The sequence below is a fragment of the Erpetoichthys calabaricus genome, chromosome 12 (assembly GCF_900747795.2).
Source record: "Erpetoichthys calabaricus chromosome 12, fErpCal1.3, whole genome shotgun sequence".
In the NCBI taxonomy this organism is placed as follows: Eukaryota; Metazoa; Chordata; class Cladistia; order Polypteriformes; family Polypteridae; genus Erpetoichthys; species Erpetoichthys calabaricus.
In genome coordinates, this window is record NC_041405.2 from 16,841,861 (window position 1) to 16,856,860 (window position 15,000).

General features: G+C 37.3%; 1 protein-coding gene and 1 long non-coding RNA gene across 4 annotated transcripts in view; one reads left to right on the top strand and one right to left on the bottom strand.

Annotated features, from left to right (window-relative positions):
• Nucleotides 1–1,436, bottom strand: part of LOC127525824 (zinc finger protein 3-like) — an 8,964-nt gene extending 7,528 nt beyond the window's left edge. For all 3 annotated transcript variants that reach the window (XR_007936350.1, XR_007936349.1, XM_051934446.1), the window contains exon 1: nt 731–1,436. Coding sequence is in view for 1 of the 3 variants with exons in the window: in XM_051934446.1 (XP_051790406.1) it covers nt 731–1,133 (403 nt within the window). In the remaining 2 variants the exon portion in view is untranslated. The remainder of the gene's footprint in view (nt 1–730) is intronic.
• Nucleotides 1,437–1,657: 221 nt separating this feature from the next.
• LOC114663034 (uncharacterized) lies at nt 1,658–4,675 on the top strand. Its single transcript, XR_003718055.2, has 4 exons — nt 1,658–1,775; nt 3,767–3,818; nt 4,239–4,365; nt 4,460–4,675. It is a non-coding gene; the product is annotated as an uncharacterized LOC114663034 (long non-coding RNA).
• The last annotated feature ends 10,325 nt before the right edge of the window (nt 4,676–15,000 follow it).

A 15,000-nucleotide genomic window follows, 5' to 3' on the forward strand; every position in this document is an offset into this window, starting at 1 on the left:
TTAGTGATGAGTCAGTCAGTCAGTTAGTCAGTGAGGGCTTTGCCTTTTATTAGTATAGATCAATGTCTATAGCATCACATACCTCTTGCTCAATAGACAAGATAGTCAGATTGGTTAGCCTTAAAGTACTCATTGTTGATCTTAAATAATTTTTGATCAATTTCAATTTTGAAAAACTCCTCTCACAGCTGGCATTGCTTATGGCAATTGTGAGGAATATTCGGAGCATTATTATAACATTGGGCAGAGTATCTTCCAGCTTGAATTTCACAATAAATTTTAATAATTCAAGTGGGTCCGCATTAATTAATTTATTTTCGTTGCCTGTGGCAGTAATGAAAGTCTGCAGTCGAAGTCGTTCCAGTTTGAAGTCCTGCTCGTCAATTTCGGCAGATGCGTATACATTCATTTAAAGAAAGGGGATTCCCCAGTTTCGTCACAGAATAAGTAATGAAAAATTCCGTGCTCATTTCAATCGGTCCGAATCGTAGGAGCAACAAAAATCTGAAATGAAATGGTTCAAATTTTTACAAGATATTATTATTTATTGTGAAATTTTGCCGCCCCCTAAAAGTGCCGCCCCCACTACGCTACGCCACTGTGCTGCTCGTGCATTTATTTAATAAAAAAAAATAAAATAAAAACTAGAGTAGGCCTACGTCACGTCGCACTTTTGTCACCCGCCTGTGCGTGATGCGCCGCACTTCCGCGTTGTCATTTTTAGACTTACCTTGAATGTTTCTTCGACTCCGTAAGCTGGCCTTTCTTGATTCTGGGACACTGTGGACAACACTCCGAATGGAGATACCCCGTCGGTCCATCTGTTCGTTGTATTCGGTTACTTGACCGTTCAGTGTACATTGCTGGACTCCGAGACGATCTGTTGTTGCTGCTGTTGTTGTTCTCCTGTCTTTAGGGGTTCGGGAAAGGTCACCCCCGTCCACCTGGAACAGTTTGCGCCGGCATGTGTCCAACTCCAGCTTCAAGATTTCAATCTCCTTCTCTTTGGCCAGCTGGAATTCAATGAAACGCTCATCCACAGAGCGGATAAACTCGCATAAGGCGGCCTCCAAAGCTGCCCTGAATGATGCGAATTGCTCTGGAAAGGCACCAGCAGACGATGCCCTTTCCATGGCAACTTTATCGGAGTGCTATTCGATTCCGGTAATATTCAGATTCTCTGTTCAGACCAAACTGCTCATGGGAGCACTGAGATCAAAATTTCATTTTCATTTCTGTCTCTTAGCCCTTTCTGTGACGTCTCCTGACGAGCTCTTCGTTTCGGCAAATTACTCGAATCAATCCAATGAAGCCAAGTATGTGAGCGTAATAAGAGAAACGCCCCTCCGTCAACTGTCCAATAGAATTTCAGAATACCATGACTCATCTTCTTAATAAAATTTACAGAGACATGGATTCCGTACCCACATGGGGTTATTCAATAAAATGTAGCAGAACCGAGTCACCCGGCAGGAGATTAGCCAATAACTTCACACGAGCGAGAACATAGGTGCATGTACGCCCTGTAGCCAATAGAATTATGGTGTACCGGAACGCCCTTCGCTGAGCTGGCCAATAGAATCATGCAATTGGAGAAGTATCCACTTGCAGAACCACAGCACCATACGTCACCGCAGTTTCAGACCCGGAAGTGACGGTACCATTTCTAGGCAAAGCGAAAACAATGCCTCCATTTATCGAACACAGCAAGTCTTAGTTTTTAGCAAGAACACAGCATTTTCGAGCACGAACAAAATATGACAGAAAACTGCACGGTATTGTTATTATTATTATTACCGTTATTCTTAACTATAATTATAAAACTAAATTTTGCAAAACATTTTGAAAAGTTAACGTTACGTTTACATGTATGTAATCTTTGGCTGGCGAGCTAATTGTTAATGACTGCAACACTGGTTACGGTGGTTTGCCTCGTAAAAACTGGGGAAATCGACACTTAATGTTGCATTGTCAGCAAAATACGATAAAAATGCATTTTGCCCAAAGTTCAGTCTATGTTCTTGATGAACGGAAAATTCGCAGTACTTTAAGACGATATTTAACTTAAATTAAGATCTTTTAAGTTCCTTTTTATTGTTTGTTGTGCATTTTATAAATTGTATTCATCCAGCCATCCATCCATTCATTTCCTAACGAATGTTAACGTAGTGTTTATTTAACTTTATATTCTTTTCTTTTTTGGGGGTGGGCACGACTTTTTAATGAAAATGAAACAATAAACATATTCCTGTTCGGTTAAGAAGTGAACATTAAGTCTTTAAATGAGAAAGTAATCTAGGGATAAGCTTTAAAATTCTACACCACTTTATAATAAATTATGTTTTCTTATTTAGCCAGTGAAGTATTGTCAAATGATGTTGCTTTTAAGAAAGCTATGAAATTTAAATCCTTTGCCCAAATTGAATGTTCAGAATTTGGTGCATTTGTTAACAAGTCTAAATCTTACTACATTTGTGAAAGATCTTTTACTTTCTATTTGGTAAGCCACATTTAAGTATTATAAATTAGTTTTTAAATCTTGGACATGTACCTACATTATTTATCTGGCTAATAACCTCTTCTTAAGGTAAAAAAAAATCTTTTTAACTGTGATCTATCAAATTATAGACCAATTTTCTAATGTTTCTTGTATTTCTAAAATTTAGAGAAAGGTGTAGGTAAGCGGTTCTCTGTATTTTTGCAAATAAAAGTAATCTCTTGTAACATTTTTACCCAGGTACTGCTTTAGTCAAAGTATTCAATGATTTGCACTCCACTGACCATGGTTGCATTTTTAGGCCCATAGTATTAAACCTACAGTAAGTGTCACATTTGATACAATAGACCATGATATTCATCTGATCAACTACATGAACAATTTCAGTGTTCTAAAATAGAGGTTTACCTAGTAGAAAGTAGATTTCTTGAAATTTTCATTTATTGAATTCTAACAAAACAGAAGTGCTAGTCATTGGTTCGAAAACTGGTAAAAATGTCAATCTGAATGTAACATGTCTGTAGATGGCACCCCAATCACTCACAATACACTAATTCTAAACTTGGGTATATCTACAGAGAAAATGATGAACTTTCATTTGATACACATACTAAACATGTATCTAGAGTAGCCTTCATTTTACTTAAGAAATATTGCAAAACTTAGATTATGTTAGCATTCCATGATGCTAAATAACTTATCCGTGCTTTTATTACTTCTACATGGATCACCGTAAGGCTTTGTGGCTGATAACAGACTTAATTTAATTCAAAATACAGTGGCTGAAGAGCTTACAAGAGCCAGGAAATATGCACAGTATATATCACCCCTGTTTTGCTTTCTTTTTATTTTCTTTCTGCAAATTTTGTATTTCGTATTGAATTATTAGGTACTGGTGATCACCTGTATCATTTTGCATAGTTAAGATTAACAATATTTGAAAAAAAATAAGTGTTCATAAATGTTCTCTAATTTTGATCACCAATTTATGTGTACATGTAATATTTAAAACAATGAGGTTGATATTAATTACGTTTTAAGTTTCTAAGCATTGCAAATTGTTTTTAATTAATTCAAGTGTGTATTGTAAATATTGAAGTTATTCACATGCAAAATGCAGTCACACTAATATTGATAAACAACACATGCCTACTTTAAGAAGTTGTGCTTGTATTCTGCTTACATCAAGATTTTCTTACTCTACCTAATTATCAGCACATATTGGATATTTACATTTGTATGTGAAAGACTTATTTGTTTTTGTTACAGTAACAAGACAAAACGAATATCTTCAGGCACATGGATACTAATTAAAAACAAGGTTAGTTTATAGGGATGTCATTGAGAGGACTACAAGTAATGGTCATTGTTTTGTAACTTGCAGTAGGTGATATGAATCCATTTCAATTTCGGAATCTTCCACAGCAGTTGGTTGGGTGAGTGGATTGTGGAGTATTCATGTTGATGGTGAGAAAATCAAAGAAACTTATTTTTTAGGTTGGGAATACTTTAGAACCACTATAAATAAATTGCAGTAAGTAGAGTGTGCACTGTACTGTATGCAAATAGATTAAATATTAATTTGAAATAATTCTTCTGTGTGCTCCACAGTATGCTCTGCACCTTGTCTTGAATGCGCCATTTGACTTCACAGCTGTAAGCTTTCACTTATGTCTCTGATTATTTGTTAATATCTGTTACTGGTTTTAATGTTCTTTGTTTTTTTCCCTTTGCATGGCAGTGTGATTTACCCTTGATCAGGAGGTGCTGGTGCTTTATTCTATTGGAGAATTTTGCTGTTGGAAGTTATCTCTTTCTCTGTGGCTAATGTGTGAATATTTCGTACAGGACAAAGGCGTTCACTAAAGGTGAGGAGGTATACAGTTAATATCTAATATTATTTAAATAGGCATGTAGAAATACATGTTTTGTTTAATTCTCTTTGTGGTCTTTTATCTAAAGGAACCACTAATAAAAAAGGACCTCCACACTGCAGTAAAATGGTTGCGCCAACATAGACGGTTGTTCAGAGGTGCCGTGTCTGAGCCCCATTTTCTGGAGATGGAGGAGGACCAAAGCCGAGCTCTCCAGGACATCATCGATGCAGTCAAAACTGAAGATTTAATTTTGGCAAAAGAACCCTTTGTATTTATTTTTCAGTTTAGGGATGATATGGAACTTTTCACTCAGGAATGTCGGGATAAAATGAAACTTAAAGTAAACTGCATATTTAGTGAATCAGTATAATTATTGTCTGTTGCTACATTGATTGTTACTTGTATTTTATTGTGCATTAATACTCTGTTGAGTTCAGTTTATAATACTTTGCTTTTTCTGTTTTCATTTGATGGTGGATAGTTTTTGAAAATAAACAATTTAACTGCAAGTCTTTTTTTGGGTCTGCTGCTCATTTTGAAATATTGATATTAGTTCTTCTTACTTATGTTAGTATTTTTAAAGCCCACTTAGTGCTATCTTAAAATAATTTTAAAATAATTTTAAAATAATTTTTAAAAATATTTCATCACAGAACAAACACGAAAATTAGTAAAAAAATGTCTCCTTTTGGAAATAATGTAGTGTTTTTTTTTTTTTTTTTTTTTAGGGTTTCCTTGGAGGATAGAACATAATTTTGGTACAGCAGTGAAAGATTTGAGGTCTTGGACATTATGAAGATGCTGCTGTGCAATAATGTAATATTGTGGTTTTATAAGTCACTACACACATTACTGAAGTACACTCAATGATAGTTTTACATAGCCTCACACTTCAGTCCTTCACAAATACAGTAGTTTACAAACATTGTATTTTAATTTCTCTTTGAGAAGCATGAAAGATAATTGTGTTGAATCTCAATTTATGATTACATTTTTTCTACATATGTACTATTGAGGGAATTTTTTTTTTTAAATCAGATGGTCACTTTATTTTAACAATCAATGTAAATAACTTGTTTACTCTTTACTCTCAGATCACATTCTGTGTGTTTATCAAGCAGAACTTAATATTTTCATTTTCTACACAATACTGTAATAACTGTACAGTTCACTCAGTGAGACACACAAACACACTCACTATGCATACACACTACAGGTGCCGTCATTGGTTCCTCTGTGGATTGGACTGTTGAATCAACACAATGGCTGTACATGCTGGGGTCTTTGGCACATGTCGTCCCAGTAGCATGTGAGGTGTCGCCAATGGTTTACCCTGCTCCTCAAGATGGCTCTGTCTCCTTCTCCCTGTTCCAGTGTCGGTTCAAGGTTGTCCAGATGACAAAAAGTATTTTTTAGGAGATGTTCAATATGTTGAAAAAATTGCCTGTGGCCAGCATCCAGTGTAATGTTTTGTCTAAATTCTCCACTCCTCTTTTTGTAGCATTATAGTCCATTATCATTTCTGGCCATGGAATCTCCTATCCCTGTGCAGGTCACATTGTGCACCAAGGATGTGTCATTTGTTTAGACAAACATGAAGGTCTTCACTGGCCTATTCTGTGTGGCCAGCAGTTGAGATGGGAGCTCTGGCTTATTTTTCCTTATTGTGCTAAGCATTGTTACCTTCATCTTGAGGAGCCCCTGTCCCAGTTTGTGTACAAGTTATTGCATATGGCGTTGTGGCCATGCAGCTTATGTCATGTCCAGGGTAACCCTCACGCCTTAATTTCTCACAGCAGTTCCTCCATCTGACTTCCCTTTGTTAATGAAATGACATCCTCTGCTCTTCTGTATCTCTGTGCTTCACCTTGAGCAAGTTATTCGTAGCTTTGGACTGGGTTATCATTTTAATGCAGATGATGCTTAGATCTATTTCGGTGTTAAAAGTGACACTTCATCACAGCTTTCTCAGCTCACAACTTGCCTCAGTGAAATTAAAGTAAAATTAAAACCTGAACAGAGCAAAACTCTATAAAATGAAATTGCAACATAACAACTCCTGCAAAGTGGCACTAAAGTGCAACTTAAGAAAACAAGCTCCTCTTCAACCATTCTGGGTGATGATCTCATCAGACGTTCTTTTACTGAAAAGAATCTCGGTGTCACTTTGATTCCTCCTTTTCTTATTTCACCCATGTAAGCCATATTAAACTTCCACCTGTGTCACCTTTCTTATGTTTGCTCATTCCTGTCCTTTTCTAATGGTGAGAATCTTGTCCCTGCTGTTATCACATGCAGCATTGATTATTGTAAGTAACTGCTGGCAGGTGACACTTCTAATCTTATATCACAGCTCCAGCTGGTTCAAAACTCAACTGCAAGAGTCCTGACATGGACCACCGACAGGGAGCACATCCCAGCCATACTGAGAAAAGCGCTATATAAATGTAATGAATTATTATTATTATTATTATCCTGCTGCACCTTCACTGCTCCCTGTGTCTTACAGGATTGAATATCAAATTCTGTTACTGACCTGCCCACTAAGGTCCTCCGATTCTGTGCCCCCCACTAACCTGCACTCTGTGGGTGACAGCAGGGTCTTCACCTGTATATAGTGCCCTGACTGTGGAATGACCTCCCAAAATTAATGACATCAGCTGACTCCATTCATTTGTTTTTAACTCATTTGATTAAGAAGACATTAAACAGACCTGACATTCTGCCCCTTCTTTCAGTTTACCCCCTCTATCTGTCCAGGGACTCGGGGTTTGCATTATCACAAATTATGTTATTTGTTCAAAAATTTGTTGTAGTATTATATGTTGTATTTTAGTCTGGATTATTGTCTTTTATTCTATTTGAATGTTTTGTATATCCTGTATTTATCTTTATTTAGTGGAGATATTTGTAGCCAGTGTTATATAAGTCTTGTTGTTCTTTCTGAATTTTTGGATTTGGAAGGGTGCTATATAAATAAATTAGGGTTATTAATAGTATTTTTTTGGTGGCTTATAATAATAAGTGATAAAAACTAGAGCAGTTCTATGTAAGGCAATTAATATATAGCATATTTCAGTGTACTGTATAACATGTATTGCCGTTTTCTTCACATACATGTTTAAAAATATTAGATTGGCTAAAAAGTTTATTCTAAATTGGTTTAGAACAATATTGCACGCATGCATAGTACATTTTAAAAAATGTAATCACTTTTATTATTAATGTTTTACTAAAATCTAACGTGGTGCAAACATTGTAATTATATTGTATATTTCGTTTCATGAATGTAAACGAAAAACTATTTTCAAGTAACACAAATCTTAACGATTTTAATTTTGTCGACATGTTAAATGGTTCCCACACACCCGAACACAATGTAAATGTTAATGGTGTATTTCACAGAAACGATCCGTATTGTTTAGTTTGATGTATGACACGAGGTGATGGCAGAAACCCTCCGAACTTCACAAGGATGTGTATTATTTAGTTTGTTGTACTGTTTTTCCTTTTCAGTTTTATCTTTTAATTTCTGAACGGGTCCTTGACCCGACATTACTTTCCGGGCTTTGCCGAAACATGCCGATACCTTCCAAAAGTTATCTTCCGATTCTCCGTCCTCAAACTGCGGTGACGTCAGTTCTGACTTGGAGAAGACTTACTTGTCGAGACCGGCCGAAACCTTCCGAAAGTAATGTTACGAAGTCAGTCCTGAAACGTCACTTCCGGGTCTACAACGGCGGGTCTACAATTGCGGGTCTGAAACTGCGGTGACATATGGTGCTGTGGCTCTGCAAGTGGATAGTATTGGAGAGGCAATTCAGGATTCTGGTATTCGTCACTTGGGCTCTAAACGTTCTTTTTATCCGTGTCAGTTTCTTTGCCATCGCCGTCACTGCGTGTAGCAAATAGCGAAAATAAATTTCAGGGTTGCCACCCGTCCTTTAAAATACGGAATCGTCCCGTATTTGAGAATGAAATTGCGCGTCCCGTTTTGAATCAATACGTATGCGTCCCTTACTTTTTTGTATTAAAAGTGGTAACTTAGATTCTATATGTACGAATTAAAGCCAAAGCTGATTGTCATGAAACAAATAATCAGAAATCTCACAGATTAAAAACGCCGAGATTGAGTGTGGGAGGCACTGCTATGTTCGGTCCTCCATGAGAAAAGAAAGATTCCAATCCAATGTACGAATTTTGCAAAGGTGCCCGCAAAAAGAGGTTGTGAAAAGCACATGGTTTTCTTGTTGCGCACAGAGGATAATCTCCGAAGAATTTCACGGTTTATTATACGTAGGAAATCCTTCTATTTAAAACACATTCCGAGTACTCCGGTTTCCTCCCACAGTCCAAAGACATGCAGGTTAGGTGCATTGGCGATCCTGAATTGTCCCAAATGTGTGCTTGGTTTGTGGGTGGGTGTGCCCTGCAGTGGGCTGGCACCCTGCCTGGGGTTTGTTTCCTGCCTTGCGCCCTGTGTTGGCTGGGATTGGCTCCAGCGGAACCCCGTGACCCTGTAGTTAGGCTATAACGGGTTGAATGATGGATGGATAATTAACACTGATTAATATATAGCAGCGTTTCTCAACCTTTAAGTATTTGCGACCCGAGTTTTCATAATGGTTTTAATCGCGCCCCCAAACGTTTTTTTTAAAGGATCCCACTAATACCAATTTGTTCTTTTTTAATTAATGATATATCATAGGGGCATATTTTACTATACCTACTTAACTTTTATCAACATTTATCTAACTCTACATTTATTTTTATAGTATCAGAATGTAGTTTAAGTTAATTTGTTTTGATTTCAATAGATGTATTTTTCATATTTTCGATTCTTGTTTTCTTTTTTTCACATCTTCGCGCCCCCCACCAGGGGTGCCCGCCCCACACGTTGAAAACCACTGAATAGCAATAAAGTTGTGTCCGCACATTGAGAGGACGCATCGTATGCGCGCATGGTGTATTCATGTAAGATTTAGGACGTTTGATCTGACGGAGAACTACTGTTCGTTTCTTGAAGCCCCCCTCCATCCCTTGATTACTTCTGATCGACCCGATCACAAAGACATTTACAGCAATCTTTTATTTTAATAGTCAACTACTGTCCGATGGCATGCACAGAAACTCTTGGTGCAGCTCTAATTGAGCGTGTAATTGGATGTGCGAGTCGTTTCATGCGCATTGTTCTATATTTGTACGTGTCTGAGTATTTATTTTGTATTTTATTGTTTAATTGCACCATGTCCTCGACTTATTATGTTTTGAAAGATATCCCCAACTACCGATAGCAGACGCTCCGTGTAACAGCAAAATCACATAGTGCACAGTATACAGTCATGCAGTTAAATCGGTCCTGTGCCTGATCACCTTCAGACCTCACGCGTACCACCCCAAGGTTCCGTTAGTACCGTACCGAGACGACCATTTCCGAGGGGCAGCACCAGAGTGCGGTTGGCGTGAACTGGACTTTCTGGGAAATCGCAAAAGAACGGATCCAAACGAGCTATGTGTGAAAACGCCTTTAGAAGTGTAATTTATGTGCTTCACTTGCCCTGACTGAGGAAAAGCCACTAAACCTCATTAAATAAAGGTTGGCAGTGGCAGTAGATGGAATGCTAGGCTTTTTGCAGAGCTCAGTATTACGCCAGATCTAGGAAGCAATTACCATGATATTACGTGTATATAGTAAACGTTTACAGTAGATTACACTAAAATATAGAAGTGATGTTTATCACATTCTGGAAATAAAGCGGAAATCTCAAACTGCTAGGTAGTAAATTATATCATGTTTTTTTTTTCTATAATATGCTTTCACCACAATGGAATTTTGAAACAGCAATCTTTTTACACCATTTTTTTATTACAACGTATAATAAATAAATCGTTTAAAAATCGTTCGATTTTTAAAAGCCATTTTGGAGAAAAAAGAGTAGGTAATTTAGATAGATAGATAGATAGATAGATAGATAGATAGATAGATAGATAGATAGATAGATAGATAGATAGATACTTTATTAATCCCAAGGAGAAATTCACATATTCCAGCAGCTGCACACTGATAAAGAAACAATATTAAATTAAAGAGTGATAAAAAATGCAGGTAAAACAGACAATAACTTTGTATAATGTTAACGTTTAACCCCCCTAACCCCAGGAGGGGCGGCATTGAAGAGTTTACTATTGTTTTGTAAATCAATCAAAATTATACTTATTATTATCAGATCGGCAGATTTAGTGTGCCATAGAATTTTAGTAATTTAGTGTGCGTCAAAATCGCTGAATCACAGACGTGACTTTATGTGGCTTTTTGACAATGGGATGAATATTTTTATTAGTTCTAGAGAAAAGCCAAGCAAAATGACACCTTTTTATTGGCTAACTAAAAAGATTACAATATGCAAGCTTTCGAGGCAACTCGGGCCCCTTCTTCAGGCAAGATGTAATTATTAGTTCTGAATGTTTCATTCTTCAATCCAGTTAATCCAATTTGAGATTGCAGGACAGATGGAGGCTATACTGCAGTACTGGGCACCAGTCAATTGCAGGACCGGTGTGAATCGATATATAATGATATCAATAGAATGATCCACCTTCATAAAAAGAGAAAGTGTCTGTGCGCCTATCCGGTTGCTATGTCTCTGTCTTTCCGAAACATTGCGGCATCGCATGTGTTTTAGTAGTAAAATGCACTTCATTTGTCAGTCCAACAGATGGCGCATCACAAACATTAACACTGCTTTTACCAATCCCCTACCAAATCCAAAAGGGTCTGGCTGCAGACCGTGCACACTCAGCCACTGACGTCAGATGCACGCTCAGCCACAATAAGTTGGTGCAACCGACGCTCAAGCACCAACTTAGTTTTCGAGGCCAACGCGAACGTTAAACTACGTTTTATTATTTCTTTTAGCGAATTATATAGTTACGTTTTATTTTATTTCATGCCATACACACATTATTGCAGTGTAAATGTTTTGGTCAAGTGCGTTAAGTAACTTCTTTCTTTAATTACTGGAGTGAGTTTGTTTTCAGTTACGGTGACTACTAGCCAGTTAGCTCACGTTATCTTACTGTTAAATAGACACATGTCTACGACCTTAAGATATCAGAAGCATATTTAAATTCGTGAGAATGAAAGTGATGTAAAAATGTTTATTAAGCTTATTAATAAAACAAAGATGTGTTGTTTCTTTGTGCTTTTACAGATGCACCCCTCCATAAGACGTGAGGCTATTGTGCCACAACAGTGCACGAATTGTTGCACTTTGTATCATTGTTCACTATGCCCTGCCCTACAGTCTATGAGGTTGGCAAGAATCCAACAGCATTTAGATGGACATTTAAAAAATGCAATCATTTTTGAAGGTAATGCAAGGTGGATTATTACAATATAACTAGGGTGACTGAATAATTAATGTGCAAAAATGCACTGAACTCTTGCATGTTAAAGTACAAAAAACCTGAAAACTTTAGCAAGACATGAGAAAAATATTATTTTAAAAATTTGGTAAGAGTCCCCCATGTAACAGAGTCTGTTTTCAGTCTACTTTAAGGCATTGTACAGACATGGAAAAAAAATCACTTAAGGTGCTTGTAAATTTACTGGACACAGACCATGATATAGCCCACATAATAGCCACAATAGTCCCATTGTTTAGCATCTGAATGCTTTGTTTCAAGATTAATTTATTTACTGACTTGTTACCTTTTACTTGTTCTTATTTCTAACAGATAAGAGAATATGTCGTTGCCATCTGCCATGTAGGTCTGAGGGTCACTATCATTGTCCGTTTTGCATGAAGACAATACTTAGAAGAAACAGTATGGAGTGTCATCTAAAAATATGCTCAAAATCTGCATCTGAGCCTTCCCACAGCCTACTTTTTCCAGCGCAAGAATCTTCCCACAACCTACCTGTTCCGGCACAAAAACCTTCCCATACCATACCGCTACCAGTACAAGAGCCCTCCCAAGCTAATGAGCTGGGTCCAGAAAACAGTTCTAAAACAAGAAATACAAGAAAGTGCCCTCATTGCTCATTAGATTTGCTCAAAAAGAATTTGGACACACACATCTTAAGAAAACATACAGACATATCCCAGGATGTAACACTCATGTCTCATCTTTCCAGCATTTGTGTTGATGTATCTAATGGAGTGTCAGTAGTTCAACGAACTGGCCATGGTTTTTCTATTCCAGTCCATGTACAAAGGAAGACAACAGGCAACATTCAACATGTTAAATGAGAACTGAAGGAATGCTGCCAATTCCACCTTTTGGCTCAGAGAAGTGGATTGCCTTTTAGTCAGTGTGAACATCTCGGCTCACTTGATTATTGCCAGGACACTGCTTTTGAAGATATCTTAAATCCCATTGTTGTAGATGAAATGGTGGCCCTTAAATTTTTTGGGAATGAAAAGAAGGCAGTTTGCCTAAAACGGCAAAAAGCAGCACGGGCAGCTTGTGTCCCATTTTCTGTTCTGGTGGAATTTGGTGGCTCCAATAAGCAGATTACGCTATCCATACATGAGCCTACAATACATTATTATAGCCGTCTCGGTAGAGTCATGGTCTGCTATAATTCGACTGATGGCACATCCTGTACTCACAAAAACATTGGTAAATGGCACTTGTTTCAAATTAATAGAGACTTTTTCAAGACTGGACCATCTAAATCAGCAGATGCACAAACAATGCAAGTGGGTATTTATGTGCCCAACATTGTCAACTTATCTGCCTAATTCATATCTTTTTGAAAGCTGGCAAAAATGCAGATATCCAACCCAGCAAAACTCAATTCAGGGAGATAACCACTATGGTACTTGTATAACACATTAGAAAATTGAAAACTCCTTTGTGATAAAAAGATCGTAATGGACGGTAGCATAAATAAAAGTTATGAGATGTAGCCACAAATTATATGAATCCAAATTGGACCCTAAGGTGTGTTTGCCCCATGTACAGAAAAATCATGTAGGTTTATTTAGCACAAAGAGAGGCCAATCAGAATGCCCCCTCAGTCTCATACAGACTCTTGCCCACAAAAACCACCTATTTGCGATATTCTGTGTTGTCTGAGGGAGTCATGACGCTTATATCAGAATGCAGTGGACATCTGGAAGTACAGAAAATGTGGGATGTCTGCACGTAATCCAAGGTGGTCCAGTTATTTTTTTCCCAGAGAGGTAGTACTGTCCTGAAACCACCACATAGCCAGATAACTGTAACTAAGTGTTATGTTTTGCAGGCACAGGATGAATGTGAGGATGCATCAATACCGCCAGAAGTACAAGTAAACTTTTTTATCAGTTTTTTATATATCAATAATAATTGCATAAAACACATAAATACACCAAATTTTTATTCCTGTCTAAGGTATCTGTCCTTGCACACGCAAAAACAGCCAGTCAGTGGTGCAGTGACAGCCAACACCAATTCATTGGTCTGATCCAGTTGCCCCAGATACTGACTATGACAGAGGAAGATGCTGGGAAGGCTCTGCAGGAGTACGAAGCAATGAATGCAGAGGAAGATTCAATAGTTAATAGAGATGATGTTCTGGCTCCATTTTGTTTTGGGTTTAGCCATGTGCAAGACATGCACAGATTTTTAGATGAAATGGTGAATTGCAGGAAGTTCACTATGTACTGCTGCCTCCTTAACTAAATTAATGTTTTTTATTGGTTTGTGTTTTGTTGTTGGGGTTTTTTTTTTGAAGGGGGAGGGGGGGGGGGTCTTATGTATAAATAAATATATAAACATTTGATTACTGAAATGTCCAATGTCCTTTTCCCTCCACATTTATTAATCACAGTTTGGTACCTCATGACATGTAAAGTATAGTACGTATTACAGTTCTGATATATAAGATTATTAACAACGCAGAATTGTTCTATTTGTTTTATTTTCATTTTACTCTTTATTCACACGTAAATACTGTATACATTAAATTTAAATGATGTTAGCAAGTTATGATAGTTGCATAATTGTTTTTTCCTTGGGATAACAGCGGGAACACTAAACTAGTACGCTCTAAACATCAGCGCTCTCACGGCCATGCTGCTAGTAATCACAATAACAGGCAAGCATTTACCTTGGTTAACTTGATCTGTTAAAATGGTAAACATGTTAATAAACCAACACAGGCCAGCCAAACAACGTGAATATGCACAAGTTAACATGATTAAGAATATTCCATATCGTTCATAAATGGTAAGACTATAACTAGCAAACATACCAACTTAGCAATCAGGAAACGACTCCCCTGTTGCACTTCCTATTGTGGCTGAGCGTGCATGTGGCTGAGAGTGCACGGTCTGCAGCCAGACCCTTCTCACCAAATGGCCCGCTGTATAGTATACAGCGACATATTGGTGCATCGCAAATGTTAACGCTGAGGTCCGTGTTGATTTACTTAGATTTCAAACTGTCTTAGATGAGTAGCACAGCTAGTAGAAGATTAAAATATCAAAAACCTTCGAGAGGGTGGAGGTGGGGGTTGAATTCCCCTTTGATAAGTTTTGTCTTTTTTTGTTTGTTTCTGCTTTCTTTTTTTAAATTTCTCCTGTTTTGTTTCTTCTTTTCTTTTCTAGTTTGACTATGAAGTAATTTCTTGTACAA